Below are 23,791 nucleotides of genomic sequence, written 5' to 3'. Positions count from 1 at the left end.
AGAATAAAATAAACCCGTGGATAGTTATATTTTACAGTGCCAGGCTCAACATGTATATGAAGCCAAACATTGTTTTCAGTCAGGGATGTTAACAACTCTACAGTTTCCTAGTAATTAAAAACTATGCTACAAGCTTCACAATAAATACCTTTTAAAAATATAATAATTGCATTTTACCTTTTCATTTTTAAAACAAAGTTAAAGGAAAATTATTTTTTGTATTGTTTGTATTTTTGTATGTTTTCTGTATTGTTGTATGCTATTTTCTGTATTGTTGTATGCTATGAAAATTTTTTTCTCTATTCAGCATGGAGACTCTCTTCACTAGGACATGATAAATGTTTCTTTAACATTTACTATTTTTATTGTATGATGTTCATATACGTTTTATAGTTCTGCTGATACTATTTTTAGATGTTCCTTTTTAGTCCAATTGTGTTTCCTCAAGGAAAAAAGTGCGTATTTCTTATTTATCATCTAATTTTTTTATGATTTGAGTAGAGGGCTTAGCTTCTTCCCTAAGGTAAATTCCAGAATATAACTTGAATCTTGAGTTTATAAATTCACTTTAGTTTTTGTGTAACATGAGACCTAAGCTTTTATATATAGTAAAAAGGCAACCATTACTCTATTTTATGTGATGAAATTATGGGAGAGAAAGAATGGACAAAATATAATTTGGAGATGATGTATCAATTTTTAAAAAGATAATTATGTTTAGAAGAAACGGACATTTTCAGACCTTTTCAAAGTTCCAGTTATTTCAGGAGAGGCCCTGAAATAACATTATAGACTATTATTAGCTTAGTAATTTTTCATCAAACTATAATTTGTTATAAAATGACTAACAGAATTTCCTTTTTAACTAATATAAATCAAAGGACATGGTTTATATAATTATACTAGTGTATTACAATTTATACTCTTTAACCCAAGAATAATGGAATTAAGTTTTTTGACCTGGTATTATTTAAGATGGTGGTCTCTTCACCTCTGTAGCTTTTGGCAATAATTTAAAAGAAATAGCAGGTGTTTCCCTTGGGTAAGGAGAAATAAAAGTAAGAGGGAAAAAAGCCAGAAATCTCACACTTGATCCTGACTAATCTTCTGATTTGTTTCTTAGTTTATGTACTTTGATGAGGGACCCCTGTTTCTGTAAACAATGGCTGAACAAAGTGAGGAATAGAAAGAAAAAATCAAATCTTAATTTACAAAACATAGCTATAGCATCTAGCATGATTGATCTGGTTGGTATATGGCTGCTGAAGGGAAGGCAAGGGAAATTTGCTTTGATATTTTCAACTAGACTGCTTTATTTTATTCTTTCATTCATTTTTCAGCTAGACTTCTTTGGACATTTTGAAGTTGATTGAGAATACTAGTACCAACATAAGAAATATAATAGTAAAGGTCTCTTATAGAAGAAAAAAATTCATTTGTGACTATCTAAAGAATATTTGCTTATCTTCAACCACCAAAGAGAATAGATAGCAAAGAACAAAGTTTATCTTAGATTTTTGCTGCTTTTGTACCATTACTTTTTCTGTAGAATATCCCCTTCCTGTAAGAATTGAAATCTAAATTGTGCATATCTATTGATGTTCTTTAAAAAAGAAAACTCAGAATGTCAAGTAATTGGGGTCATCAGTTTGAAGTCTTATTATTAATTTCTTTCATGGAGCCAACTCCTCAGTTACAGAAATCATATATCCTGGATATGCCTTCCTGGGACTTTATCACTTATTTTCATCTTCATCAAATGGAGAAAAGTGAAATAAAAACCATGACTTTTCTATTTATTATTAATATTAACTCTGGCCTTTCCCTAAAAGATAGAGAGAACTTAAAATTTTTCTACCAGATTTATCCCTGCCCCTTACTATCATGAATATTGGTTGAAAATACATAATCATTGTTAAAATTATGTTAAATTATAGTTTACATATTTACCAAAAGAAGGAGAAATTTCTCATTTAAGACCTATTTGTCTTATTATAGAGATAGCCTATTAGATATACTAAAGAGAAAGTGAGGTCCATATTGCATAAAAATAAAATGATTTCTTTTGAAAAAACCATTTTCCACAAACATACCAACCATGTTTTCTTCTTTATTTAATTAGGTGGAGGTATGAAGGGAACTTAAATTTACATTATTTTTCCTCACTTTGCAAGATCTGATTCTTCATACATATATATTTCAGTAGGGACTATATCAGTTTAGCTTTTGGTATTTTAGTTATTTTTTCTGATTATAAAAATAGTACATGTTGAATCTAAAAAACTGACAACATAAAAAAGATGATTAAGAAATTAAATATTGTATCTAATCATATCATCCATAGATTATTCTCAGATATGATATTTGAATTAATACATTCTGATGTCCAAGAAAATTGCTGTATTTATTAACCCGAAGAATGACATATAACCATATAAACATAAATGAAAGTATCACCACTTTCATTTTACATAAGTTTTTATGTTTTTATTAGAAGAGTATATTGATATTCTAAATCCAGAGATTGAAGGAAAAGAAGAAATGGGTGTTAAGGGGCCATAAATAATGAATTTTTCTTCACAAAACTAGCTGCTTGTCTTAATTGATGAGAGTAAGGGACATGCTGACCATTCAGACTACAGTCTTCCCCATTGTTTGTACATATGTAGGAGAGCAGAAAGGCCATTCGAATTAATGGATATTCCAGAAGTCCTCAGAATTGATTTTGGAAAGTGTCTTTTTTCTTACATATGCGTCTAGATGGAACTATTCAGAAATTCATTTCTTTTTATTTTATTTATTTATTTATTTATTTTTAATAAATTAATTTTTTATTGGTGTTCAATTTACCAACATACAGAATAACACCCAGTGCTCATCCCATCAAGTGTCCCCCTCAGTGCCAACAAATTAATGAAGCTGTGCTTGTGAAAGCTTGTCTCTGAGGAGTTGAAGAACTCACTTGTTCTTCTGTTTTATCCTTGGAGTAGACTAATCTGTCTCACTGATACAAGATTCTAGCTCAGGTGGACTTGTACCTCTTTAAAAGTTTTCTGGAAAGAAAAGAGTCCAGTGGTATCTTTGCCCAGTTGGGATCATTCAAGGAATAGGGCACAGAGGGAACTTGAGCTATTGGCAGTGCAAATGCCAACTGAAAATAAACTCGAAAGAAAGACTATATTGGCATTTATCTGCCTTCTGAAATACAGTGAAACCTTCTTAATGTGAAGCACAGGGGACGTAAAAAAATGGACTTTCAGTTTAACTAGCTTTCCATATCTGATTTTTATTAACAGGCAATTAGGCTGCTGGTTGACTAGGGAATAGCAATTACTTTGAATTATGTATTATTTTGGATAATCAGCATCAGCTTAATGAACTTTTAGTATAATATACTTTCTTGGAAGTATCAAACAATGCAGATTCAAGATGGATATTAATTAACATATTTGGATTCAGAAGACAGATCCAGAATATATGCTTTCTGTAACTGTGAAGTTGGCTCCATGAAAGAAATTAATAACAAGACTTCAAACTGATGACCCCAATTACTTGACATTCTGAGTACAGGGTATATGACATAACAGGTATATTTTCCCATAGCCAAGTGATAAGACAACATATTCCACATAGGTATTTAGAGCATTTGCTCATTGGGACCAGAACGGCACACTGGTTGTTTCCTGGTCTTCTGAGTTGTATGAAGATGATGAAGTTTTAGGGTGAATCTGCCAGTACGGCAGTTACATGGCTCTTACTCTGCCGCTACCTGTTTATTGTCAGCATGGCTGTTAGGACAATGTTTTGTTGTCAAGAGGCACCCTGATCACCCAGTACTCTTTTCTGTAGGAGTATTTTCTTTAATCACTGAAAAAAAGATATGTCATTCAGCTATGACAAAAAACAGTGTTGCACTTTTGCAGCTTTCATGGTTTGGATTGCTAAATCATTTTTTAGGATTTCGTGAAGTAAATAGCGTAATTACTAGACTTCAGTTTAAACAGTACCAGGACCTCAGTTAAAGTCCTCTACTCAGCTGTTAGCTTCACAGTGTGTGAGGGGGCTGGTATCAGTAAGATTTGATTACATTACTTCTCATTGCATGTAAAGCTATCATGTGTAGATGTTCCAGTACAGTAATTCTCAGGATTTGAAGCATACAGTTGAGGGCTTATCTGTAGGCACATGCAAATAGAAAGAAACCACTGATTTTGTGGTAATATCTGCTTGATCAAGTCTTTAAATGTTTGAAGTAAGGAAAATGATAGCTAGTTTAGTGCTGTTTCTTCATTATTTTTGAAAATTAAATGGTAAAATTTATCTTTTTAAAAAGTATATAGTTCTGTGCTTTAAAAACATGTATGGATTTATGTAGCCACCATCAGTACAATCAGGATACAAAACAGTTCCATCATCCCCTAAAAACTCCTTTGTGCTGTCCCTCTGTAGCCATTCTCTCATCTCCTCTCTTGCTCCTAGCCCCTAGCATTCACTGGTCTGTTCTCCACTGTAGTACTGCCTTTTCAAGAATGTCTTCTAAATAAACTCATACAGTATATAACTTTTTAAAGATCAACTCCTTTTAGCAGAATGCTGTTGAGACTCATCCGTGTCATATTATATAGGAAGAGTTTGTTACATTTTATGGCTGAGTAGTATTCCACTGTGTAGATATAGCCCAGTTCATCTTATTACAGGACATTTGATTATTTAAAGTTTTTAGAGATTATGGATAGAGCTGCCATAAATATTGATATGTAAGTTTTTGTGTGAGCAGAAGTTCTCATTTCTGTAAAATAAATACCTTAGAGTAGGCTTGGTGAGTCATACAGTGGGTATGTGTTTATTTTTATAAGAAAATGCCAACTGTTCTTCAGAGTAACAGTACCATTTTGCATTTCCACCAATAACATATTTGTTTTCCACTTGTTCCATATCCTCATGATCACTTCTGTTATGGACATTTTTTATTGTATACATTCTAATAGGTATGGAATGGTCTCTCATCATGATTATATTTGCATTTTTCTAATGGCTAATGATGTTGAATATCTTTGTGCATTGTTATCCTCTTTGGTGAAGCATCTGTTCACATTTTTTGCTCATTTTTAAATCAGGTTGTTTGTTTTCCTACTGTTAAGTTTTGACGGTCCCTTATATATTCTAGATACCAAGTTCTTTTTAGGATATTTACAAATATTTCCTCCTAGTCTGTTGCTTATTTTTTATCTTAATAGCATCTTTTACAAAACAAAAGTTTGTCTTTTTTTTAAAGATTCATTTATTTGAGACAGAGAGAAAGAGCATAAGCAGGAGGGTCAGAGGAAGAGGGTGAAGCAGGTTCCCCACTGAACAGAGAGCCTGATGCAGGGCTCGATTCCAGGACTCCAGGATCATGACCTGAGCTGAAGGCAGACGCTTAACTGATTTAAGCCACCCAGGCACCCCAAAACAAAAGATTTTAGTTTTGGTATAGTCCAATTTATCAGTTTTTTCTTTTATAGAGTGTGCTTTTGGTGTCACATCTAAGAATTCCTTGACTGACCCTAGGTCACTCAGATTTTCTAAAAGTTTTGTATTTTTGTATTTAGGTCTTGTGGTCCATTTTGGGCTAAATTTTATGTAATAGAGGGAGACTTAGGTTGAAGTAGGGTCTAGGTTCAGGACTAGGGTCAGGCTCAAGCACAAAATTTAGGGAGGTACCAAAAAACTTAGCAGTCAAGAGAAATGACATTTTAATGCAACATTATAAAAAATGAAAATTAATGCAAAAAATCCATAATGAATAAAAAAACAATAGTTTAAATAAAAATGGGATGAATAACAGGATTGTGCCAAGCTGTACTAAAGCTTAAGGCAAAAAGGAAACTGAGTTGGACTCACCTGTGTTTTTCAAAATTTTGATATTTAGTACATCACAGATTTTGGGGGGTGGATAGGAGGAAGTGCCCAAGTAAGGGAGATGGTAAACTCACTTCTGCTTCAGTGATGATTTGAATTCTGGACTAATTCCCTAATCTCCTTACTACTATTTACTTTTCAGAGCCCTCAAATAGGTGCTCTATGCCTTCTGTCTTATATAACTATATTTGGAGGGAGAGACTGAATGGAATGTTTCCCCTGTCTCACCCCCTCCTCTTCTTCCCCCTCGCCCTCCACCCTCCCCCTCCCTCTTTCCCTACCCCTCTCTCCCTTTCTCTCTCATTCTTTAAAAAAAAAAAAAAATTATGATGCTAATGGAAAATACATAATGAGATAGTACAGATTGCAGCAGATATGCCTAGGAGGAAGCTTCTAAGATCCTTGCACATTTGTAGGGAAATTCATATTGTAGGAAATAAAATAATATCATTGATCCTGGTGTGAGTCACTTCTACTCTGGTGGTGTGTTCCCTTGATGTAACCGTGCCACAGGCAAAGCTACTGGCTTTTGCTTAATTAGCTGCCATCTGGCATCAAGCATACTTTGTTTAGTTTCTCAGTATTATCTTCCAGAGTCCATCTCCTTGTCTACCTGAGAACTACGCTTTAACCCTTCTATGTGAAATTTAGAGTTAATTTTAACAGAAGATTTTACAACCCTCCCAAAGAGTTCATTCCTGTTGTTGAAATCCCTTACAATCAGATCTTTTTTATTTTTTTTCCTGTGCTTTAGCCTCACATTCTTAAGCTTAGAGCCCACATCCTTTACTCGAGTCCTCATGGAGTTGGAGAACAGCTGGTCAACATCCTCTGTTTCCTCTATTATAAAGTTTCTGTTCAGTCTTCTCTTGTCTAAGAGAACCAAATTTAGTTGTTGTTGTTGTTGTTTTAACATTTCCTTGTGGATAATATTTTCTCAACATTTCTGTTCTCTTTGATACTCTCTTTTCAGCTATTCTCTTCTTTGAAATAATGCTTGCTGTAGGAATTCATTAAAAACCTATAATGAGATATTGTTCCTGTAATTATCTATTTGATAATCTATTTGAAATGATCTCGTCTTAAGAGTTGCATTGACTCGAAGGGCCAGTCACATGCTGCTCTAGGATTCATAAATCATTGAAAGCAAAAAATGAGAACCAAAAGGAGGACTTGTACAGTTTAATAGTTCACTTATTTTCTAGTGGCATTTAACCCTGTATCATGCTGTATTAAAAGGCATCTGCTACTTATTGGTGTTAGCATTTTCAAAGAAATGTTCTCCGTTTACCATTTTGCTTCCATTTCTGGACCCGCAGAGTCACTATTACTCTTCGGATTAAATATAAACCTTTTTTTCCTTCTCTACACTCTTGTGTTTGGTGTTTTTTTTAATTGATATTTAAATTTATTTATATTTCATTGTATAGATATGATTGCCATGAATGGCAAAGCTGGATGAAGAATTAGCCACTAGATAATACAACCCAGAAGGAAAAAACATACTTGACTCCTTTATAAAATATCAGAAAAAGAGAACTTGACCTTGTAGTTGCTTGAAGGTGTTCACAATGGCACACTATTCTTTATACAAGTGAAAACATACAATGCAGTAATGACTAGTGCTCTGTTGTCTAACCCCAGCGCCGTGTTACGTCTGTCTAACTGATAGCAGACCAGTGAAGGACTTTATGTCTTGTAGGATATTCTATGACAGTTTTTCCTCTTCCAACCTGAATTTGATAAACGATCTTTGGTAACAAGTTTTCCAGCTGTTCTATAGGAACTCTGGCCAGACTTTCACAATTATATATAGTGTGGAGAAGAAAGAAGTCTATAATTAACACATATCCCAAGGTATTGTTTTTTTTTTTTTTCCTCTCTCTTTTGGAGTGATAGATAATGCTTTGTCATATATGAGGTGGAGGGTTGTGAGACCCCCCCAAAGGGCTAAGTAAAAGAGTATGATTTGTAAAACATCTTTACCTATACTGTATTAAGATAAATGGTGCTTTATAGTTAATTTTTGGAGATTCACCTTTTCCAGTCTGGTTTGATGTGGTTTTATATAGTTGATGATTTCTAAGATCTAATTATGTCTATTTCTTATCTTATCATTAGAGACTTAATAGCTTTATCCACTTATGTTTTATTTAGAAAAACAGAAGATTTATGGTTATTATCTTTATGTCCATTTCTATCATTTTTAAAAATTTAAGTCCAGTGTAGTTAACATACAATGTTATATTAGTTTCAGGTGTACAATATAGTGACTCAGCAATTCTTTACGTGATTCAGTATTCATCATCATAAATTTACTCTTAATCTCCTTTATTTATTTCACCCCTCCTCCAACCCACTACCCCACAGGTAACCATCAGTTCTCTATAGTTAAGAATCTGTTTTTTTGGTTGTTTCTTTTTTTCTTTACTTCTTTGTTTTGTTCCTTAAATTTCACATATGAGCGAGTTCGTGGTATGTGCCTTGTCTGACTGACTTAGCATGTTTTCACTTAGCACCTCTAGATACATCTATATTGTTGCAAATGGCATGATTTTATTATTTTTTATGTCTGAGTAATATTCCAGTGTGTGTGTGTGTGTGTGTGTGTGTGTGTGTGTGTAATTACTGGATGATATGGCATTTCTATTTTTAATTTTTTGAGGAACCTCCATATTATTTTCCACAGTGCCTGTAACAATTTGCATTCCCACCAGCAGTGTACAAGGGTGTGTTTTTCTCCACATCCTATCAACACTTTTTTCTTGTTTGATTTTAGTCATTCTGAAAGGTATGAGATGATATCTCATTGTGGTTTTAATTTTCATTTCCCTGATGATAAGTGATGTTGAACATCTTTTCATGTGTCTATTGGCCATCTCTATGTCTTCTTTTGAAAAATGTCTATTCTAGTCTTCTTGCCCATTCTTTATTCAGATTGTTTGGTTTTTGGGTGTTGAGTTATATAAGTACTTTATATATTTTGGATACTAACTCTTTATCCAGTACATCATTGCCAGATATCTTCCTTCATTCATTCAGTAGGTTTTTTAGTTTTGTTGATAGTTTCCTTTGCTGTGCAGAAACTTTTTATTTTGATACAGTTCTTATAGTTTCTTTTTGTTTTTGTTTCCCTTGCCTCAGGACACCTATCTAGAAAAATGTTGCTTTGGCCAATGTCAGAGAAATTACTGCTTGTGTTTTCTTCTAGGATTTTTATGGTTTCAGGTCTTAAATTTAGGTCTTTAATCCATTTGGAGTTTATTTTTTTGTGTATGGTGTGAGAATTCCAGAATTTTTTTTTTTTTTTTTTTTTTTTGGCATGTGGCTAGTTTTCCCAACACCATTTGTTGAAGAAACTGTCTTTTTCCCATTGCATATTCTTGGCTCCTTTGTTGAAGATTGTTTGACCATATAATTGTGGGTTTACTCCTGCTCTCTCTATCTTGTTCTATTAATCTGTTTACTTTTGGGCCAGTACCATACTGCTTTGATTAGTGCAGGTTGGTGGTATATCTTGATATCTGGGATTATGATGCCCACATTTGTGTTCTTTTTCAGGATTGCTTTGACTATTTGGGGTCTTTTGTGGTTCCATACAAGTTTTTTTTTTTCCATGCAAATTTTAAGATTACTTGTTCTAGTTCTGTGAAGAATACTGTTGGTATTTTGATAGGGATTGCATTAAATCTATAGATTGCATTGGGTAATGTGGACTTTTAACAATGTTTGTTCTTCCAATCCATGAGTATGAAATATCTTTCCATTTGTTTATGTCATCTTCAATTTCTTCAATATTTTATAGTTTTCAAAGTAAAGATCTTTCAATTTTTGGTTAAGTTTATTTCTAGGTATCTTAATATTTTTGGTACACTTATAAATGGGGTTGTTTTCTTAATTTCTCTTTCTGCCGCTTTATTATTAGTGTATAGGAATGCAGTGGGTTTCTGTGTATTGATTTTCTTTCCTGTGACCTTACTGAATTTATTTATTAGTTCTACTAGTTTTTTGGTTGAGTCTTTAGGATTTTCTTCTATATACAGTATAATGTGATCTGCAAATAGTGAAAGTTTTACTTCTTCCTTACCAGTATGGATGCCTTTTATTTCTTTTTCTTGTTTGATTGCTGTAACCAGGACTTCCAGTACTATGTTGAATAAAAGTGGTGATAGTGGACATCTTTGTCTTGTTCTTAATCTCGGGGGAAAAGCTCTTACCTTTTCACCATTGAATATGATGTTAGCTGTGGGTTTTTTCATATATGGCCTTGGCCATCTTTAATTTGATGAATGAAGAATGGTAAAGAGGACTAGGTCTGTCTGTGTAGATTAGATTGAGAGACATGGCCTTAGGTAGTGTCTCTCAAGCTTTTTCTCAACCTGGTGCCCATAATGATAATGTGTGATATAAACAGATAAAAGTATTCTTTGCCATAACTGATTTGCCTAAGGCTCCAGTGCCCTAAACCCATTGAAAGCTTGAGGTGATCTCAGGCCTGAGGAACAGCCTGTCTTGGCACATTGGCAACCTATCCTGTGCCTACCAGTGGGAAGCTCTGCTAGAATTTTGGGAGTATGCCTGCAGTAAGTGCTGCTTCTATGTGGACCACTGTGATATGGAGCCTCTGGGATATTTGCTTTGTAGGATCCACCACCAGTGTCACTCATCCTGTGGACTCCAGCTTCCAGCCGCCTGTTTTGTTTCTTGCTCCCAGACTGTTGTTACTAAGAATAATTACCAGATTTTCTTCAGTCATTATTTGTGCTTTCTTTGCCTTTGTAAATTCTTCTCAAATAAGTGGATTGGAGTGAACTAACATTTAGTGTTTTGAATTAGATGAAGAAAATTGTATTTAATTTTCTTACCCAAGAGACCTTCCATTTTCTCTGAGAACTTTTTCTTGTGATGAAATTCTTTAGGCATTTTTATTATCAGATACAGATGTGATTCATTTAGTGCCAAGGACAACTACCAGGTTTCAGATTTTTGCAGCTTTAGCAATTACCTTAATTTTAGAGCATAGGCTGTAAATGAAAAGATTTTAATAAATGAATTTTCCATGGCTTTGAAGGGAATTAATTTGATAATAAGGTGCTAGTTTTTAAAAGTCATGATATGTACATCTGTATCAAATATTTATGGCAGGGATAGAGCAGCACTATTTCCTTGTTTGGTTTTTCTGCAGCAAACCCTACATTTATAAAAATGGTATGATGTTTTTTCTTTTTACCGTTGAGGTGCTATTTGGTTTATCAGAAAATTATTTGGGGCAGGAAAGGGGGAAGACTGAGAAGATTTCCAGCAAAGAGTGCTAGTTGGTACATGTCCAGCCTATGGTAGGACTTCTGTAGAGTTGGAGGAGGTGTGGAGGAGGAAGAAAAGATAGGTGTGTAATTAGAAAGAAGAGCAGAGAAAATGTCTGTCTTTAATCTTTTCCATTTGAGGGATGTCTCCATGGAGATCAGGTGGGTGTTGAGGAGTTTTATTTATTGGAGGCTGAGGCTTATTCCTCAGGTTTGCTTCTTGAACTTTAGAGGGATGAAGCCAAGCCCCATGGCCCATGCATGCTGCAGAATAACCCAAATTTGGAAAAATCAGGGCGTTGGCAGAACAGGACAAATAGCCTAGAAAGGTAAAAAGAATTCTCATCTTAGTCTTCTACCTCTCTGGTTCAGTATTTTAATGTACAAAGCAGTTTTTCTTTCTGTGAAATAAAACTTGGGCTTGTGAAACTTTGAAGAAAGTTCTTTCTCCAGTATTTTTCCATTTTCATTTGCCTTCCTTTTATTTATTTTGGACTCATATCTTGATCTATGATCTTAGCCTTGAGAATTAGCACACATACAGCCATTCAGATGCATTGGATATTCCTGAGGATGTCCATGACTATGAGGCTGCTGCTCTACAGGTCTGCAAAACTGTGACAGTCTCCTTCACAGACAGGTGTAGGGCTCCTTATTTGAAAATTCCGAAAAGTACTTGTTCTCCCAAGGAACCACTAGGTAGCTTATCCATTCTGGTACTCTGTGACAAAAACCAAACATGAAAAAACCAGATGGAGTTTGGTTTACAGTGTGGGTCAGCAGCTGGGAAGGATCAGGAAATGGTGTTTCATCATAATCATGTTTAAGATATAAAATTATGAAGGATGTTAGGCTTCTTTTAGCATGTAAAGTAGAGTAAGGGTGGTGTTTGGATATGTACATTACAGATGCCTAAGATATTATGCAGGCATTGATTTCTTTTATAGTAACATTTATGACCTGGGTAGTAGTGGGCCTTTTCCTTTATGATTTTAGTTATACCATCTGCCTTTTAATATAAACTTGCTAAGATTTCTACTTCTGGCTTAGGTGGGTTTGGAAATGATTTCAGATCTCCCACATCCCTTCCTCCCCATCTTCTAAAATAGGACTTTGCATAATTAAGTAGTATCAGAGGATAAGATTGGAGGTGGGAAAACCTCCCCACTGATCCCAGCTCCTCTCTGTACAAATTGTATGGCCTTGGGAAGGTTACCCACCCTCCTACAAACCCCAGTTTCTTGTTCTTGTGAAATGAGAATAACATTACTAATTTTGTAGTATTGTTGCAAGAATTCAATTACTTTAAATAATATAAAATTCCAGATATCTAGTAGTGCCCTTCCCGCCATGTCCTAAAATATAAATTCATTTCTCTCATTGGTTTCCTTCTCCTCCCTTTTTTTGCTTCCATGATTTCACTTAAAGTAAACCAGAAAAACCACAGAAATAAATTATTTGGATTTTTTTGTGGCCTTTTTACTTTTGCTAAGGAGTAATTCCAAAATTCCTGTTTTAGAATATTGACACTGCTGTTTGTACACAGTGCTCTCTTCTTCCCCAGCCCATACCCCTGTTTTTTCCTTTGGTCTCTGCAGAGAATAAAGATCTCTGTTTACATTAAAGTCTTGTAATTCCTTCTTGTCATCTTGCTTATGATCTATAGCCCCATTACCATCTCTATATGGTTGCTGCTAGAGCTAAGTACCTTTGGGGCAGATTGTGGTTACTCTGCACTACCAAATTATAATGCTAAAATGAAGGTAGGCTTTGGTTTACAAGGCTACACCTAATTTTATGGTAAAATGGAGTTCAGGGATGCCTGGGTGGCTCAGCGGTTGAGCATGTCTGCCTTTGGCTCAGGACATGATCCCGCAGTTCCATCCAAGGATCGAGTCCCACATCCGGCTCCCCACGGGGAGCCTGCTTCTCCCTCTGCCTATGTCTCTGCCTCTTTCTGTGTCTCTCATGAATAAATAAATAAAATCTTAAAAATAAAATAGAGTTCAGTTTAGGTAGAACTAGGGGAAGCCATTAGTGGACCCACACTGTTTTGGTAAGATGAAGTAGATGAGTGTAAGAATAAAAAGCTTTATCAATTTAATGGAACAAATCAGTATATTAAAATATGCAAACTATTTTCAGAATCTAGTCCTTCACATTGTAGTGGTCTTCTGCCATTTGAATCTCATGATACAGTGTGAAGGCTTTCTCTTAGATCTTTATAGCTCTTGTGTCATTTTCTTCTCTGGTCTTTCCATTCAGACATGCTTGGGACCCTCCATTTGCTGCATTGCTCAGGAAATCTGTAGGTCCAACTATGTCAACCCTCAGCCACAGAAGCACCTCCTCAAGAAGAGAGTATGAAGGAAGGGTTGAGTGAATAGTTGATTGAGTAAATGCACTCTTTCTAAGTAGTTATAGCTCATATGTCTTCTGATAGTTCCCTGGGTTTCTAGCAGGCACGTGTCCCATTGTTGTTAAGTAAAGCCCGGTATGTATGTTTGACAAGTTAGCAGCATGGCAGCTCTGCTTGCTCCCCAGCCCTGCCGCTGTCTCAGGGATTGTTTGGTTTGGCAGTTGGCCAGCTCTCTGCTATAAGATGCATTTCCTTGACAGGACAAAGTGCGGAGCCGCATTAGCTGCAAAGTTTACAAAGGTTAGCTAAACACACACAATAAATATTAATAAACAAAAAAGGCCCACCCACCTTTGACTTTGAATTCTGTTTCTTCATTCCGTGTCTTGGAATCCCTGTAGTATTTGATTAATAACCAGTCTTAGGGTAATTGAGCCTTAAGTATCCTTTGCCTAAGTTAGACTGCTCACAGAGCCCTCATTGGCTGCTTTGGTGACTCATTGCCACAGTAGATGGAGCTCTGGGATGACTGTTTAGTTCAAGGGGTCTTATTTGCATTCTCCTTGCTTCCATGTGGAAAGGCGGGTAGATGTGCTTCTCCATGAGCATTTATGCTGACCAGCCATGTGTGTGCCTAACAGCTCTGGAGGGCAAAGGATGTGAACAGGAATAGAGAGAGGTACAGTGCCCTGAGCTTGGACTCCCTAGAAAGTAATCAGACCTTGGTCTGTTGGCCTGGGCAGTTGCCTCTCTAACATTTACACCCTTAGCGTAGAGGGAGAGAGTAACAGTAACCTGCTGCCCCTGGAAACTGCCTATTTGGCTGGGTGTCTTGGAATTTACCAGGCCTACATTGTGGATCCTTTCCAATTCTGCACCCTGCTTGCTTGAAAACATATTTGAGAACCAGTAATCTTAGACTGCTTAGACAGACCTCTAGAGAACCAAGGAAGAGAAATAACTTTAATAGTATGTCCTTGAGATTGTCCTGGGGCCATTTGTGGATGGCTGGGATTTCTGAAGGCTCTTGAAAGCCCATCTTACCATTGTCTCTCGCTCTCTGGTTTATGCACATCCATCTTTCTCAGACCACATTAGGAAGGAATGAACCCTACTTTGTTTGTAGGATACGTGAGTTTGATAATGATCTAGAGAAATAAAATTATTCCCCATAGATAGTAATGATTTTAACTTGAAAATTATCTCTGACTCCACTTAGCCAAGCAATCCATTTAGGCTAGGGTGAACTCTAACTTTTAGCTCATTCCATTCACAAACATTGATTGAATACCACACACTAATCTAGGCATTTGGGATATAGTACCACCCCAAAGACACCAAGATCTCTGCCTATGTGGAAAATATGTTCATGTTGGGGAAGCAGATAATAAGCATAATTAACAATAAATTATATATTATGTTAAAAGGTGATACATGCTTTGGAAAAATGAAAAAAGCGGAGTAAGGTAACTTGTGGGGTACAGTTTTAAATGGGGCACTCAGCGTGATGACGTATAACCATTGACTTGAAGGAACTGAGTATTGTCTTGGATGAACTTATTCTAGGTAGGGTTTATGAAGTTACATTTGTGACTCTTCTCATGTTTCCATATACCTGGCTGTGACCATTTGGAGATTTCCAGGGGTCAAGGTATGGTTCTCAAATGAATCTCAGTAACGAAGCGCCTATAAGTCAGGCTGTGCTTTGTAGATCATCAACTGTTGATAAACTTAATTCCATCTTACCAACCAAGCACAGTTTTATAAAATAAAATGTGTCTTTTATATTCATGTATTATGAAGTAGATTTCACAAGCATATATACAAAATGGCAATCCTCCCCCAAAAGCCAAACTGTATATGATATACTATTTTCAAGGACTTTTGTTAATATTCACTCACTATTATATGTTTTATCATCTTTTAGCTAGTGGACACTAGGTAGCAGGCATCATAGATTTAGGAAAAATTGTGGAAAGAAAACCTAAAATTGTAAAAATCCTGCCCTTTTAACTTAATTTTACACCCTAACCCCAGCGACTGGGAAAACATAGCTACTCTGATTTTATTTTCTCAGTAGAACATCTCAGCTGTCTTCAGTGGTGCAGAACTTAAGAATGACTCTTGTAGAGTATTGTCAGACAAGAATTAGAAGTCCTGCAGACTCTTATATTTCCTCTTGAGCTCCTCGTGAATGTCAGAGAAGAATTTGCAGCCATATAACTATATACATACTTTTTGCCAGTCAGGTAGGAGCCAGAATTTCTATCAAAGAGGATTGAGGAGATCTACAGATATTTTGTCTTAACAAAAGAATGGGCTGATTAGGGAGAAGAAACCAGAGAAATTTAGCCTGAGATAAATTTGGGAGGCAGAAGTTTCATGATTTTCATTTTACTATTAGAACTGAAAATAGTGGGACGCCTTGGTGGCTCAGCGGTTGAGCGTGTCTGCCTTTGGCTTAGGGCATGATCCCGGAGTTCCGGGATTGAGTCCCGCATCAGGCTCCCTGCAAGGAGCCTGCTTCTCCCTCTGCCTATGTCTCTGCCTTCTCTCTGTGTCTCTCATGAATAAATAAATGAAATTAAAAAAAAAAAAAAACTGAAAATAGCGGTAGTTAATTGTACCCTTTTATCCTTAGTTCCTGTATGTTGCTTGGCACATGATGGTTCTTAATAAATCTTGAATTGATGTTTCCGCTCATTACTTGTTCTATCAGAGCGAGATCTGCAGCACCTAGCACATGGTGTCTCTGTGTACCAATTTTAGCTTCCATCTTTCTCCCCCTTCATTCCATCCCTGCTGAACCTCCCACCTCAGCCCTCTTACTGCAGACAAAAATTAAAAACAGGTTGTAGTTCTCACTGAGAACTCATTCTTTTTGACCCCAGAGCACCACTTATTTTCCTTACCAGTAATGAATTCAAAGGATCATAGCTTCCAGTGAACCTTCTCCTAAATAGTTTTTCATTCAGGTTAATGTCAAGTTTTTGTATGCTGTATCTCTGTTTTACTTCTGCTATTGTCCTGCTGGTTTATCTCATAGATAGGGAGATATTATTCAATGCCTGCAAATATGTGTTGTTCCTGAAAAAGCTTTATGAGATTTGGATCTTTGTGAACTAAAAACAATAACCACCTGGCTTCAGTCTGCTGTCCAGAGGGACATATTGTGTGTATGAAACACTGAGATCTAAATCTGCTTCAGTGGTAAGCAGAACTGAGTTATGCGGGTTTAGCATTCCAAGATGCCAGCCTCACATGGCAATGGAGCTGGGGAAGCCTAACTTTGTGGTTGCTAGGTTGTCAGGAAAAGGGAGGAGCAGTGTCAGGAAGCAACATCTTTTTCAATTTTAAAGAGTATCACACATATAATAAGTGATGGAATAGAACTTAACCTCAGGGACACAACCTTGTGGTTTAGAGGAAAATGTCCTACAAATTACAGGTAGCTGTCAAGATGATACTTAGTGTAGTAAATTAGCCATCAAAGAACCAGCAGGATTTTTCCAATTTTTATCTGGCTTCTTAAATTGATTACCATGCCTTTCTTTTTCAGAGTGTAGTCCGCTGCCTGTGGCATCCAAAGCTGAACCAAATCATGGTAGGAACTGGAAATGGATTGGCTAAAGTCTATTATGACCCCAACAAGAGCCAGAGGTATTTCATAAGTATTGCCTGTTTTAGATGGATGACAACAACTGGGGGGAAGGGCTTCTTTTCCCACTCTGCTTTTATTTATTTCCCCCTTTGATGGAGATCCACTCTTTTAGAAAATGCAGCTGGCACAGAGTAAAGCCTCAAACTCCTGGTATTGTACTTTTAAGAGGATTTGGATATTGCCCTTGATCCATACAGAATTCAAAGTGAAAGTTTCCTGGGGATTTGCAGTTCTTTAGCTGAGATGTTGAGTGCAAAGGGGAAAAAAGTCTTGCCCACTTTGCATACCACCCTGGACATGGCATTAGCAGTGATACATGTAAGGGATTAACAAAGTAGAAGACTAACAACAGGAAATGGAAATAGCTGGTCTGTTTTGTTCCCTTTCTGTTTGGGCTTTTATCAGGTAGTGGCTTGGATTTTTGGGGTGCTTCTCTGCCAGCAGAAGGGGATAGCACAACTTATTTCCTCTCCGACCCCATGCCCACCCCAAATGCTAGACTTTAACATACCAATGTGTTTCAAAAATCTGAAAACTTCACTGGAGGCTCAATTAGTTCCTCAATTATTTTCATTTTCTCTGGACACAAAGGTGAACATTTGTCACCACCCCAAAAAAGGATAATTTTGTTTCTCTTTTTAGATACAGTACTTGACTAGCTCTTCCTTTAGAGTAAACCTTGGTTAGCTAATATTAAAATTCACATGCTAAATTCATTGGGACCCCCCATAAACCTATTTTGAGGTCCCACATCCTTTTTGAGGAAAGGAAACTCATCCTCTCAATGAATATTCATTGCTATAATTTGGATCTGAATAGAAGCAGACAGTGCTGTTTTCCCTTGGAACTTTGTGGACTAATGTTTTAATCCTTGCCCTATAAAATAAAATTTTTGCTGTTTAAGAACAAATAGGATTTTGTTTGTTTTTTAATAAAGAAATTGAAAATGTAATTAGAATGAGAGAGTCTGTTTCGTTTGAGAAAACGATGAGTCGCATTTGATAGCACCGGTTTGGAATCTTTAAGAAATTTTTGTATTTGTATTTGCTCCTCCTGAGAGGGATAGCTAATTATTGCTAAGGAGAAGTGAAATGTTCTAATCAAATTTTTGGTTAATCCCACACATTCTTGGGCAGTTGCCCCGTGGCAGCACTGCCAAGCCAACTCAGTTCCAGACACTTGTACTCTTATATTTGAGATGTGGACAAATGCCAGTTGGGGTGTAGACCACCCAGGTTGCTTTCATCTGAGACATAAACTAAAATTTGAACCCTGTGACCTTCAGGGTAAAAAGGTTGGTTAATTTTGTTTGTATCTCTCTGAGATCTTAAATTTTAAGCTATTTCTATAAATTTCTCAAACTAATGTTCTGTTGCCCGTTACCCCTCCAATCCTTTTACTCAGTAGTAACCACTGACTGACAGACTTACTTTCCCATAAATTTAATCCCTTATCACCAAGGCCCCATCTGTTGCTATCCCTTAGAAAGTCAAGGACTTGGCAAGATGGTGTGCACAGAGTGTGTTCCTGAAAGTATCTAATGCTTTTGACATGACTTTCTGTTTATAAGACCAAGTAAAGAAAATACTGTGCTTTTATCTGCCCCAGGGGAGCAAAATTATGTGTGGTTAAAACCCAGCGGAAGGCGAAACAAGCTGAGACTCTAACCCAGGACTACATCATCACCCGTAAGTTGTTAGCATGATCTCTCCATCATCTCTCTCCCTTCTACTATAGTGTGGTGTTGATCTCATGGCTTTAGAGACAGAAAAAGTCTTCAGAGTCCAGGCGTATATTACACAATACCATGTAGACAGGACTGTGAGTCATGTAACAGCCAATAGCTTTAGCTTCTGTAACTCATCACAGAGACAGGGTAATTTCATGTAACTTTCAACCCAAAAGGGAAAAGCCTATTTGAGCTTAATGCATTACTCCATAGCAGCCTTTTAAAGAATAACAATCTGTTCTAAGAATAAACAAGAAAGAGTGCTGGTCTTGGAATCAGGAGACCTGGATTTGTCCAGTTCTACCAATGACTTGCAGTGTGATGTTGAACAACTGAACTTTATCAAGAGAGTGAGGAGACTAGGTGAAGGGTCTCCTTCAGTTCCCTCCAAGACTGTGACAGTAGTTCCAAAGACATTTGGACATAAAATGAACTACCTGGGGTACCAGAAATATTACCAGAATAAGCAGCTTCTCTCAGGTTTGTCACACAACCTTGTTTTAACCTGGCAGATTTGTGTTTCCCAGAGCCAGAGCCTCAGACCTGTCACAGGTAGAAGCTAAGAAGGACATCTTGGATGCAGTAGCAGTTGTGATGAGCAGATACCCTGTGGACTTTACCAAGGTCTCAGTCTAAAGCCCAGGGGGCGCTATACTGCTGGGATTTTGTCCCTGGTGGTGGGTCTCCTGTAAGACCTAGTCCCTTGGAGCTTATGATCAGTAAGGAGATCCCATGACACTTTTTGCAAGAGCAGAAGTGTTAAAAGTCAGTGTCACAACCAGTCTAGCTCATGTAATTACATGCGGCCTACTTAAATTCCTCCAGTCGTTTGAAGTGAAAAGCTATTTTTCCCCCTCCTAAAAATACTGTTGTGTCGTGTTGCCCAACAGAATGACGGGTGGCTGTGTTTCACAGCTCCCCTGACTCAAGGCAGGCAGGTTTTACTGGTGAGTGAGATGGTCCTAGCCCAGCTGGTGCTCGGGGATGGAGGATACTGGAAGAGTTTCTGAGGTATTTTAGACGTTTCTGTCATTCATATTATAAATTCCTTTTGAACCCCTATTAATCCATTACCTTCTTTACCCCACTCCCCTGGAAAAAAAGTTTTATCTTTTAAAGGAGATTTTACTCAGCATGTAAGGATCCAAAGAAATTATTCTGATATATTTTTTTGGTAAAGAAAAAGATCATTATTTAATTTTTTTCCTCAAAAACCCTCTCGCTTTCCTGTGGAACCACTATTTCCCTTTTACATTCATATATTCTTTTAAATTATAAAATTTATTTCTGACATTGAGTGAACAACTAATAGCAATTGGACAAGTACTACTTTGATTCTTATTCTTTTGTCCCCCATATAGAAGTAGGGAAAAGTCTCCATCAAGTCACTGTGCCAGGAGATTCAGGCACCCCTGTGCACTCAGGGCAACCTTTATCCCAGTTTCAGTGGGATAAGTGTTCCTCCCTTCCGGTTACTCAGTGTTGTCAACTCCTCCTGAGAGGTGGTCACATTTCAGAAACGTGTGAAGTGATTCCAGTGTTTGTGAGGCGTCTGAGGAGACTTCAGGGCTGACAGGCAAGCTGTTGGCATCATTCACATTTCGGTCCTGTAAGAAAAAATAAGGAGCAGTCCCATTAAATGTTTCATTTCAAAACCACAGAAATTAAGTTTAACTGCCTCCCATGGTTTGGGAGATGGGGAACCTCACCAGTGTTTCCGTGACACTATTTGACAGTATTTCCTGAGTGCCATTAGTTGCCAGGAGAGGTGAACAATGAAGTCTGGTCTCAAACAAAATTGGCTAATTGGTTACAGTAAGACTGTCTTTTATTATTAGATGAAGGCTGTCATTATGACTTCCATTTCATCTTCAAGTTAGTCATGCTTCAGCTATGTTTTTGGATGGAAGGGTTATTATTATAATAAAATTTTTCAAATGTGACTTCTCGTAGCTCATGCCTTGCCTATGTTCCGTGAGCCCCGCCAGCGGAGTACAAGGAAACAGCTGGAGAAGGACAGACTGGATCCCCTGAAGTCTCATAAACCCGAACCTCCTGTAGCAGGCCCAGGTGACTGTGATCTAGCTTGTGACCTGCAAAGGGGGTGGAGGGGCAGGGTGGGGTCACTGATAGAGAATTGGGATGATCTTTTGCTCCTGGATGCTGCTTTGTCTTTGAGAGATTTTACCACATAGTGGTTTTCAAACATTTGCTTTTTAGCATTGGAACTTTTTGCTTAAGGATGCAGAATCCTGGTGCATAAAACTGATAAAAATGGAGCTGCTGTGCATAGAGAGGAAGCCTGGAGTCCTTTCTGCTGGGTCTCTAACTTGAGCCCTTTTAGGTGACCTTGGTGGAACTCTAGGGCTCCTGGAAGTCATATTAAAACCACTGCTCTCAATATTAGCTTTATATACAACATTTGGGTACCTTGACCAGAATCCAAGCTGGATTAGGTTTCACATAAGGGAAAAGTGGCCATCCTTTAATTCTGTGTTGATAAAATGGAGCTGCCCATTCCCCTAGAGGATGAGTAACAGTCCTTAGAGTTTTTAAGAAAGTAGGTACCACCTCCTCCCAAAAGAAGACAGGAAGGAAGGAAGGAAGGAAGGAAGGAAGGAAGGAAGGAAGGAAGGAAGGAAGGAAGGAAGGAAGGAAGAAACGAAGGAAGGAAGGACCGGAAGAAAGCGAGGCAGCATTGGCTATTATATAACACATAGGTTTACTGGATCCCATTTTACTAGTTATTACTTGTGTGGTTTCTGTTTTCCTAGGCTCCTAAGCATGTAGCTTTTTAAATTTCTTTCTTTTATTTATTTATTTATTTATTTATTTATTTATTTATTTATTTATTTATTTATTGCCTGTAGCTTTTGACTTGTTTATTCATCCTGAACCTGAGCCTACATCTATTTGGCCTGCTGCTTCAGCCTTGAAAACATTTCACATATCTATCTTAACTTTTTTTTTTTCATTTTCTCTGCCATCATTCTAATCAAAGTTCCTAAATAATATTCTTACCTAGATTATTGAAAAGCCCTTCTAACTAGGCACCTTATCTCAAGTTGTTCTCTTTCCTTCCCAGCCTGCTTCCATCCATCTTCTATAGAGCTTTTATCTCCAGCTCCTCTGGCTTATAAGCTCCCCACTGTCCATTTGAATTTCCAGAGAATCGTTCTCTGCAGTCTGACTCTAACCCACTTTTGAGCATTCCATCTCACTTCTCTCCTACTCTGATCTTCTGATGTGACTATCAGTTCACTCCTGCCCATAAATGCCCATTGAATTGTCCTCTTTCTGTATTTTTGTTCTGAAACCATTTTGCTCATTCTGAAAATGACCTCTGCCTGCAAAGCTTTCCCAAATTGGATCCATCTCTCCTTAAAGACCTCCCCAACCACCTCAGCCTGAAAAGCTCTCTCCTTCCTCTAAGAACTATAATAGTTAGTGGCCACACAAATTGTTTCACAATTAATTATTTCCTACCTTATTTAGTTTCCTCTTATCTTGATTTATAGAATTAATCTTACAGCACAGTTTGGCTCTTCACATGTGTGTGTTTTAAATCTTCCTAAAAAGTCATACATTTTTGAGTACTAGGCACCAGGCTAGCTGTGGGGATCCATCACGGAGCGAACCCTTGCCCTTACAGAGCTTTCTGTCTACTAGAGCGGTTCCAGTACTGTAAAATAATGTGAATCAGGGTATTTAACTCATTTGGTTTTTTCTTCTACAAGGTACTTGGAAGATGGCAATCCCTAAGATATGTTTAAAGCTAAGATAGACATTTAACAAATACAGGTTAATTTTTTTTTTAAGATTTATTTGAGAGAGAGAGAGCAAGCACTTCATCCCAGGACCCTGAGGTCATGACCTGAACCAAAATCAAGACTCAGCTGTTTAACCAACTAAGCCACCAGGTGCCCTAATACTGGTTATTTTTATTAAATGAATTTCAAATTATAATACCTAAGGAATCTTTTCAAGGCTTATACATGGCAAAGTATTTGTAATTCCTCCTTGCATTGGTACCACTATGTAGATTAAACAGCTAAGACATAAAAAAACCATCTCTTTCTATTTAAAAATGTTATAGGGAAGTTAAGGTTTGATGATTTCCTACTTCAGTTGTGATGATTGTAAAGGAAAGCTGAAGAGATGATACTGAAGTTACTCCTGAGATTTGTGTGCTTCAAGCCAAGGTCTGAATAAGCTCCAGAGTGCTCAAACCCTTGATTCCATAGGGAGTGATAAAAATCCAGTAAACTTGAAGCTCTGGCCTCATTATGTTACTCATTTAACCTGCCACCTTGGAAGCCAGCACTGAGGGATTCTCAACCTTTTCATATAAGTATAGTACATACAAGGAATACTTCTATATTATTGTGCTCATTCTAGTTTTGATTTTTTTTTCCCCCTTTGAAACAGGTCGTGGGGGCCGGGTTGGAACCCATGGAGGCACTCTGTCATCATACATTGTGAAGAACATTGCTTTGGACAAAACTGATGACAGTAATCCCCGGGAAGCCATTCTGCGGCATGCTAAAGCAGCTGAAGACAACCCATATTGGGTTTCTCCAGCATATTCTAAGTAAGAAAACAGCCTTTTAAAAATAGAAAAAAATTATTATGTTTAGTGAATTAGAAATAATGTAACAATGGCTGCTTTGAGATTCTAACTCCCCATTTCTTGTTTTATTCTTGAGCCAAGTACTCATAGTCATAGGACTCTACAATGGTAAATTTTTAAAGTAGGTCAATTCCATCAGTTATGGCCTATTGTAAGCCCATTATGTGAAGCCCATTCTTCTCTGGTTAAAAAAGGAAAAATACAACCC

At 37.0% G+C, this 23,791-nt stretch overlaps 1 protein-coding gene and 1 long non-coding RNA gene across 4 annotated transcripts in view; one reads left to right on the top strand and one right to left on the bottom strand.

Moving 5' to 3' along the window:
• The window catches only part of WDR70 (WD repeat domain 70), a 309,184-nt gene that overhangs the window by 259,880 nt on the left and 25,513 nt on the right, over nucleotides 1-23,791 (top strand). For all 3 annotated transcript variants that reach the window (XM_077896170.1, XM_077896169.1, XM_077896171.1), the window contains 4 exons: nucleotides 17,123-17,223; nucleotides 18,833-18,912; nucleotides 20,907-21,023; nucleotides 23,382-23,544. In XM_077896170.1, the coding sequence (XP_077752296.1) occupies nucleotides 17,123-17,223; nucleotides 18,833-18,912; nucleotides 20,907-21,023; nucleotides 23,382-23,544 (461 nt within the window). The remainder of the gene's footprint in view (nucleotides 1-17,122; nucleotides 17,224-18,832; nucleotides 18,913-20,906; nucleotides 21,024-23,381; nucleotides 23,545-23,791) is intronic.
• LOC144312976 (uncharacterized) overlaps nucleotides 20,234-23,791 on the bottom strand; it is a 64,836-nt gene continuing 61,278 nt past the window's right edge. Inside the window, exon 5 of the long non-coding RNA XR_013378618.1 lies at nucleotides 20,234-20,560. This is a non-coding gene — a long non-coding RNA (uncharacterized LOC144312976). The remainder of the gene's footprint in view (nucleotides 20,561-23,791) is intronic.

This window comes from Canis aureus, chromosome 4 (genome assembly GCF_053574225.1).
Source record: "Canis aureus isolate CA01 chromosome 4, VMU_Caureus_v.1.0, whole genome shotgun sequence".
Taxonomy (NCBI): Eukaryota; Metazoa; Chordata; class Mammalia; order Carnivora; family Canidae; genus Canis; species Canis aureus.
The sequence above is the reverse complement of the archived record's forward strand: the minus strand, read 5'-3'. Positions and strand labels throughout refer to the sequence as shown.